The sequence below is a fragment of the Limulus polyphemus genome, unplaced genomic scaffold (genome assembly GCF_000517525.1).
Source record: "Limulus polyphemus unplaced genomic scaffold, Limulus_polyphemus-2.1.2 Scaffold1523, whole genome shotgun sequence".
Classification (NCBI taxonomy): Eukaryota; Metazoa; Arthropoda; class Merostomata; order Xiphosura; family Limulidae; genus Limulus; species Limulus polyphemus.
Window position 1 is genome coordinate 26,234 of NW_013667133.1, and position 8,893 is coordinate 35,126.

Sequence of the window (8,893 nt, forward strand, 5' to 3'; positions counted from 1 at the left end):
TTACTTAAGATGTGAAGGGGATTCAAAAAAGCAGTATGTTGAACAAAAGTAAAAAGCTGTCCTTTATTAAGCTTTAATTTGCTTATTTAACCATTTAACACATTTGACAATATTATTTCAATTGTCTTTTTAATATTAAGCTTATTTAATACACTTACCTAAAGTACTCTTGGAGAAAATGTAATACAAAATTCTATATCCAGTAAATTCAAGTCGATTTCCTATTCCAGTCTCTAAGTACAGAGCCTTCAGTTGCGTCTGACATTGGTTAAATTCTTCACGGTCACCCTTGAAAAAAAAAAAAGTCTTCTTCTATGTCCTCAATCAACTGTTTTGGATTTTTCCTTCTGAACCTTAAGTTTAACTCAACCTTTTCATGCCCAGATGGGTACAATCTGCCTCAAAAGTAAAACTACACCATTGAATTAAAGAAATTATATGAAATAACCTTTTTAGGTAAACTAAGTTTCATACTGAAGTCACATATTTTAAGAATAATTAAAACTTTTTATCCACAAGTTAAACTACAAGTGATATTTAAATCACCTTTCAATATTCAAAATCTATTAAGGTCTTAAGACCAATTATCTACCCCTATGCATTCCAGGATCATGTATAAATACACAAGTAGTGGCTATAATGCCAGTTACATTGGCAAAACTATATGCCAATTACACCTGCAAACATACGGGAATATCAAGAACTGGTAAACAACTATCAGATCCTTCAGACTCCGCAATTCGCATACACAGAGAAAACAGCAACGACTCCATCTTGATTAAACATTTCAACAGTTCATATAAATTAACTCCCAACTTTAAATACTAACACATCTTCACTACCATAATGTATGTTTTGAATAACTTGTATAATATTGTTACACTATCCTTTTTTTAATTAACTTCATCCTTTTACTCCATATTTTAATTCTTCTTTACAACATGTTAGAAATTTTTGTACCTAATACTTTACCTTGTATATAGCTTACTGAGGATGAAATGTGTACATTCCAAAATATTTAAGAATGAAATGTTTACCATAACACATGCCAAATGTTTGTTGTTTTTGCCATCGTACTACTGTTCATCATTAACCTTATATTTTAATTTTCAGTTGATTCAATTCACTCACAATGAAATCATTAGTCTTTTGTGAATTTTTTCTAAGGATAATATGACACTTGTAGCCACCTCAGAGGAAAGTCATAATAGTTGTTAACAAAATATTGCTAATTTGTCCATGCAACTCGAAAATTAGTGTAGTTCTATTGATTTTTAGCCAATCACTGTTTATCGAGCTCAGATGTCAAGGTGTGATGTAATTGCCTAAATCTCAGTTTCGTGAAGTAAGATGTTATTGAACTACATGCATCACAAAAGCTCTTGTTTTGTTCTTTTCAACTGTAAAAGTCAAAAATGCTTCCAGTTCAGAGATGATTCACCAGAGATCGCCACAAAGTGATAAAAACTTAATCTGGTGGTATATTGCTTGAAGAAAAGGTGAATGTGAACAATTCCCACTACAATTATAATAATGATTTTTTTTTTAAAGCCTGCTTTATCATTTTCTACTTAATTGAATTATGATAGAAAAAGAAAAGTTTTTGTGGTTTACAATTACTTAGGCTTAGTTAAATCATTTTGCACTCAACTGTAAAAAGTTTTGTTTTATCAACAAAGTGCTATTCATTAGGTTGTGTTTACAAAAAGCCAGTGATCATAAAAAAATCATTAAAACTATATTTGTTGTTTATGGAATCAAAACAAAGATAAAATTTAAAGTTTTACAAGATAAAAACTTTTTAGAAAAGTTTTAAAAGAATGTAGGAAGACATAAAAATCAGTAATTTACATTTACAACATGTGAATTCATAAAGATATTTGAAGCTGCATAATCTGTACAAAGTAATTCTGAAGTTCCAAATTATTTCATTCAGCAAAAAATCAATTGACTAAATAATGCTTTTTAAAAGATTTATTTATTATTATAATATTTCAAGATAAGTCCCTTCCTCAGAATTAACAGTGGACAGTAAAGAATTTAATATCAGGCATATCATCTCCACACTAACATTTTGTCCCATATAGGAAATACCCTTTTCTTTCAGCAATCCTCAATACTTATATCATAGATTAAAAAAATTATTAATGTACTTAATAACATACTTCATTCTGCAGAAACTACTAAAATGTAGCACATTATTGTTTTATATTATTTCAAAAAGTAAACTTTGGAGTTAATATCTACAAACCCAGATTCAGATATAGTGTTATCAGTTTAATACATATTTGAATCTCATATGAATAAGAACCTAATTTAATTATCTGGTAATTTAGCTATGAGTACTCCTCATTTCAGTTTCATAACCATAAAAAGAGTTACAGATATAAGAACAGTTTATAATGCTTATGAATGATTTTACTGAAAAAGAGTTTTCTACATTTGATTTAAAATTTCGTAATATATTATTACATAAAAATTTTAGTTCTTTTTACTAAACAAATATTACAGACATGTCTACTTACCAACAACAGTATGACAGTAATAAGAAGGGAAAAAAATCCTTAGACTGCAGAAGATTATCAAAAACAGTGTTTTTCAAATTTGTTGTTTAAGCACCATCTGATTTTTTTTTTAATAGTGGTAGACCACAATAGGATCTATATCTATCCTGCTGCTTCCTTTACACAATCCCACTTGAACAGACACAGAAATGCTGATCTAGTGCATTTGAAATGATGCATCAATTAACAAACAGAATAAATGACCGACATTAGCCCTATGTTTAGGAATGGAAAAGAAAACTTACCTTCTCCAGAGCTATCCTTGCATGAGTTTCATAAACTTGCACTGTAAATGCATCCCGTACACCTTGAACCTAAATCCAACAAATAATCTTACCAAGAATATCTCTTGTGTAAGCCTTGTAAACATTTACATTGTAAGTGACAATACCCATTCACAATACTGTGAAATATACATGTAAAGCCAATAAAACCTGATTTTTATTTAAATCCTACTTCAGTTGCATATGAATGGTGGTATGAAAAATTCAGTGATGTGTGGTGTTCAGTAATGAATGGTCTCATCAGTTAATGATAAGTAAATGATGAACTGAATCCATGTATTTGATGTTGACTTTAAAATGCTGTGTACCTTAAATCTTGTATATCTTGGCAAAAAAAATCTTCAACCCTACAAAGACAACCATATACATGCTAATACATGTAGTTGTATTTCACTTTTTTCACCTTATAATCTCAATATTCTTAACTCATCATATTCATCAGATTTAAATCCAGAAAAAGACAATTTTCATACTGCTTAGATTGTGCAAGTACACATCCTAAAGTAATAGTTACACATAACAAATATTACATTTTCAAATGAATTAACAATTACAATAGTATTTATCATAAGATAAACTAAAATAAACTATTAAATATATGTTTTATACACATGTAAGAGTACATAAATAAGCATTTAAAATGATAGTGCAAGTAGTAACACCTTAACAGCAGTATCCTGCAAACTAAAGCATGAAAAACTAGTTTTATCTGACAGTGTTCACCTGCCAAATATATATTTTTTTCTTTCTTTCTGTAGTTTGAATTTTGATTTTGCAAACCACTTAACACCTCATTTCTTATTACATAATACTGTTTTCTCCATTTAGTAAATGTAAAGTAAAAAATAATATAAATAAAAAATAAAATTTCTTTTCTAACACTGAGGGTCAACAAATTGTTTTAAATTACCTAACAAGACAATCTTTACAATCTTTAATGCAAAAGCTTGTACTCAATATAATAAATGATTAATTAAAATCACCTATAAAAAACAAATCTTTAAAGTACATAAAAACTTCTGGTAATTGTTTAATTAGTTTTTAATAATGTATCTTTTTTAAGTTTACACAGCATTCGCTTCTTTTTTTCCATTGCATTTCTTAAAGCACTTTTTTGCAAAAAGTGATTACATCTTTATAAACTTACCTGTTTTGATAATACTTCAGTATAGTAGTACTGAAAATGCTTTATTACAAGATTATTTATAAATGTAAAATAAGGCTAGCTTTACCACTTAAATAAAAGACAATAACTGAATGGCTATGTTTGGACCTCTATATATTCTTAAAACTTTCCTTTACTAAATTGAAGACATTATAAGAAATAAGAGCTATACATTATTTAAAATAAAACCAGCATACGTACATTCTTTCAGGAAGATAATCACTTACCGTTAGATCCTGTCTAATAGATTTCAACTGGTCGCAGGCATAATGATAGTCCTGGTTTTTTATCCAGTGATCTTTGACCATGGTCAGGGACTTCTTAAGAACCTCTACAGGACGAATAGATGAAGCATCGGGTGCCTATAACATTTTATAATTATATTTTTTTCTTATTATAATGGATAAAAAGTTTTGTTTAAATAAAAAGTTTACCTATCATTCTTCTTTTTTATTCAGTGATAATTGACCATATTAAAGGAATTATTAAAAAGTCTACTGAAGATATAAATGGAACATCTGGTACCTAAAAAATTATACAAGTTATTTTTATCTTATTATAATTGGCAAAAATATGAAATCTATCTATGCTTCTATCCATCTATACACGATCACTCTGAAGTTTTAGAAATATTGTTCAGCTAGGTTGCAGTACCAATTTCAAATTGCCTTATGGTCCATGAAATGGGTATAACATTTTTATCTTCCTGCATTTCTAATTGGTACCCATTTTTTTCTAGAAACATGGTACTGATAATAGCTCTTAATGTGGAAAATAAAATTACAGTGATTTTAAAAAACATAACTGCATGGAGAAACCAACATTTTCTTTCTACATACAGAACAAAGAAGTTATTTGTAACAGAAGTTTTAACACTCACATTACAAATTTCTTATGTAATTTGTTATCCTTATCATACTGAACTCAACTTTATTTTCTTAAGATATAAATATATAGTTTTTAACAGTTAAATATGTATGTTTTTTCAGTATTATCACTTTTGTGGATTTAAACAATTTCATTTTGTAGCTGCTCTTCAAAGTTATTTAATAGTATAATATAGTCTTAAATCATATACGAATTTAATAATGCTTGGAGATGACTTAAATAGATAACGAAGAAAACTTTAATATAAGTTTAACATAACAGCAAATGTACAACGTTTTGACAAGGTTTTGTCATCATCAGGTACTATAGGAGGTTGGTTTATTTGACCAACCTTGTAACCATACACGCAAAAAAAATTATTTCTAGAATTACTTCAGATTGTAACATGAAACTACATTTGCTTATCCCAAGTATCTTTTTTGAACCAGTGCTGCATTCAACATACTATGTGTTTTTTAATATTTACTTTTAAATTAAGAAATTGAGTAATATAAAGTACTAACATTTGAATTATAATCTACTGTTTGGTATCAAAGTTATTAATATAAATTCATGAAATAGTAGTTCAATAAAATTTTGAATGAGAGTCAACAAATGAGATGATGTGGCCTTTCACCTATGTCCTGTCTCGAAAGGGTTAACACTATAAGTTTAAAGAACCATGTGATATTCAGTATGAAGCATACCTTCATAAACATACAACAACAAAGAACTAGAAGTACATTTTGAAAATTACATGCAGAATAGCGACCTCAAGCAAGGATTTTCTCTATCTGAGAAACTTACTGATGTAAGTCTGAGGTATGGTTTCTCAAGGTCTCGACAAAGTCCCACAATGTTAGCAGTTTCCCAGTCTGTCTCATTACTTTCTTCATTCAGTGCCTACCATAAAAAATATTGAATCACTATGAGTATTAATTCAAACTTACATTTCAATTTTAATTAATATATATAATTTACTTTTATTTAGAGATTACAAGAATAAAACAACTACTAAATATTTGAATGAAAAAACTTGAATTTATATTTGGTGTCATTACAAAAACTTATTTTTAAATTATTTAACATATCAATTTCAACAAGTGTGAAGTTCTAGAACTTTTTACAAGAAATGCAATCAACATATTTTTTTGTTAAAACTGTTTTTTTTTACAATACTTATTATTCTATACACATTTATTACATATCCATCAGATAAGCTAAAAGGGAGCAAGGCATCTTTTCCACATGATACAAGTTCATTAAGTAGTATCAGACTGACTCACAATCATCACAAGCTTGTTACTGGTTAGAAAGCCATTATGTATGCCTGAGAGAAATGTAGACATTGTGGCTATGTAACAAATTTCTTGTCAGCTTGTGGAACATTTCAATGTTCAGGATTTAAGACTACTTTCTGTGGATTTGAAGAAATTAAAATAATACAGAGGGTCATTATGACGCTTTGACAGGTTTGAAGTTTCTGATTAGCTGGAAGTTCAATAAGTATGAAGTTATATGATGACTCTTTTACCATATATGTGATATTAATTTTCTTATTAGCAAAACTACATTCTTTTCAACTTGGCAGCCAGAGTTATGAAGAAATGAGAGTTCATGTGCCATAATTTCCGACAGGCTCTTTACTGGCAAGTACAAATTAAAATTTGGCAAGTACCAACTTAAAATTTAACTTTAATAAAAACATTCAAAGAAAATTCCAATGAAATGAAGAAAAATGCATATATAATTTGAAAACCATGTTTCAAATTAACTGAAACTATATTAAATATTTCTCTGTTATCCAGACATTGGCAACTTATTTTTCATGAAAATGTCAACGTGAAGTGCCTTCAAAATTAAGTTGGATTAAGTCTCTGTTAGCTCAGAATGGACGTGTTACTTGTGTTTATTAAGGAAACAAAGCTTCATATACAAAGGCTGTATTATATGATGTAAGATGCAAATCATATAATGTTTGGATGTTGGCAATATTAAACTTGATTAGGGCATAATATTGCGAGGACTGATCAAAACACTCCTGCAAGCTATATGACTGACAACCTGAAGTAAATGGTTATTTCCCATGGGAAGCTGTTTGTGCTAGTAATTACTAATTGTAATTATTTTTCTAATAATCTGAATCTTGAATACCCAAAGAGCGAATTTTTTTATGGATTTTTGTTTGTGGTGCCATTCAATAGATGGCGCCACATTGTATTTATTAGTTTGGTCACAAACATATATAAATATATCCATTATAGTAAGAAGATTGTAAATAATGATCAGAAGAAATAAAAAAAAGTGACTTTTCTCTCAAACAATATTTTAACAAGTAGACAAATTGATAACATTTTCATTCTTTGCATTATGTAAAAAAGTAAAAAAAAAAGCAAGCCTAACAAAGAGAATTCACATACAAGATGATTTCTTCTTAAACATAGAAAATACAAAATATAGTAAATACCAAGAGATGTCTGTCCTACACGGATAAGTATACTTAGTGCCTATAACATTTATGAATGATGTTGCACACATGCATAATTAAGCTGACAGAAAACAAAGATTCAAAATTTCTTTTACGGTGAGCTAGATCTTAGTGTGTTAAGTATATTCAAACCACTGAGTAACTTTCAGAAACTGGGGAGATCTTGGAGACCCACTTCAGATGTTTTTTTTCCAAAGTTAACAGATATAACAATCAATACTCTGGTACTATCAGGAAGTCTTTATGAAGAATCAAATACACCAGTGATGTAGATAGTGGATAATTAGAAGTGTCAAAGTAAAGAAAAAGCTGATTCTGTATAAATTCAAGAACAGGTCACAAATAATACAGAAATTGAGATAAAATTACAAGGTAGCATTTTCTCTTCCTTTTCTTAAACAGGGGAAAGAGAAAAACTTTGGAACAATAATTTTTAAACTTGTGTCATTCTAAAAACGTTTTCAGAATTCAAAAACTTTGGCTGTAATGGACCAAGAGATAATGAGATAAACATAATCTAAGTAGCACTCAAAAACTCAAATAGTAGTTTAACTTCATACACACAAGTAAGGATCTTCCAGTCCATGCCAGAAAAACAAAATTACTTGATAATAATAATTCCCGAATTATTTTGTCAAACACAGATAAGAGGAATTTAAATTAAGGAAAAACATCTTTCATATAACAATATTAGTATTCGTGTCTGTTTAATGATAAATTCTGCATTACATGAAGAAACAGGGAACAATGAAATATTTTTCGAATAATAACAAAGGTGATGTATATATAAATTTTTTAACCGTTAATTCTTAAATACAAAAAACCAATGAAAATGTTAAATACATTTATTTTGCATTAACATGAAATTGAATGCCATTTCTTTTATCTCCACGTGAAGACAAAACAAAACTATCAATGTTTCACAGCATATTTCACAAACAGAGGCTTTGTGTACAAATCTCACATAAGAGAAAATTCCTCTTTGGAGGCCAGTTTTTTTAAATTTCAAATATAATATACTTTTTGAACACAATGCAAGTTCATAATAATTACCTAAAAAACTTTAAAACTGAATCAGCCTGTACTGAATTGAAACATTTAATTTTCAAACTATTCCTCTTATTCGGTTACCATGATCAGCTAAACTTGACATCTTTACCTTTCTTTGCAGAAAGTTAGCAAATCACAAAATTAATTTGATATTAATGCAACAGAATTAATAAATGGTTCAACGGAACAATACCAAAAAAGTTGAAATAAAGAACTTTTATAGCTTTCACCCAAAAATCTGGAAAAATAACTTAATGAAGTAGGAAATATAGCTTCCTATGAAAAATTTAAACACTTCCAAAAGAAAAAAGTTTTATAAAATTTTAAAATATCAAAGACAAGGCTAGATTTGTACTAAAGTGTACATTTCAAAGACTTTAAGGTTTACGTCTGCAATACAGAGTTTATAATTGAGTTTAGAGAGAGAGAGAGAGAATCTGAATTAAACTTGACCATAAAATCAGAACACACACAC

The 8,893-nt window shown here is 28.5% G+C and overlaps 1 protein-coding gene across 3 annotated transcripts in view; it reads right to left on the bottom strand.

Moving 5' to 3' along the window:
* The window catches only part of LOC106463940 (leukocyte receptor cluster member 8 homolog), a 52,877-nt gene that overhangs the window by 10,050 nt on the left and 33,934 nt on the right, over positions 1-8,893 (bottom strand). For all 3 annotated transcript variants that reach the window (XM_022391575.1, XM_013924030.2, XM_013924029.2), the window contains 4 exons: positions 5,688-5,783; positions 4,241-4,375; positions 2,810-2,878; positions 159-288 (listed from right to left, as the gene is read on the bottom strand). In XM_022391575.1, coding sequence (XP_022247283.1) covers positions 159-288; positions 2,810-2,878; positions 4,241-4,375; positions 5,688-5,783 — 430 coding nt within the window. The remainder of the gene's footprint in view (positions 1-158; positions 289-2,809; positions 2,879-4,240; positions 4,376-5,687; positions 5,784-8,893) is intronic.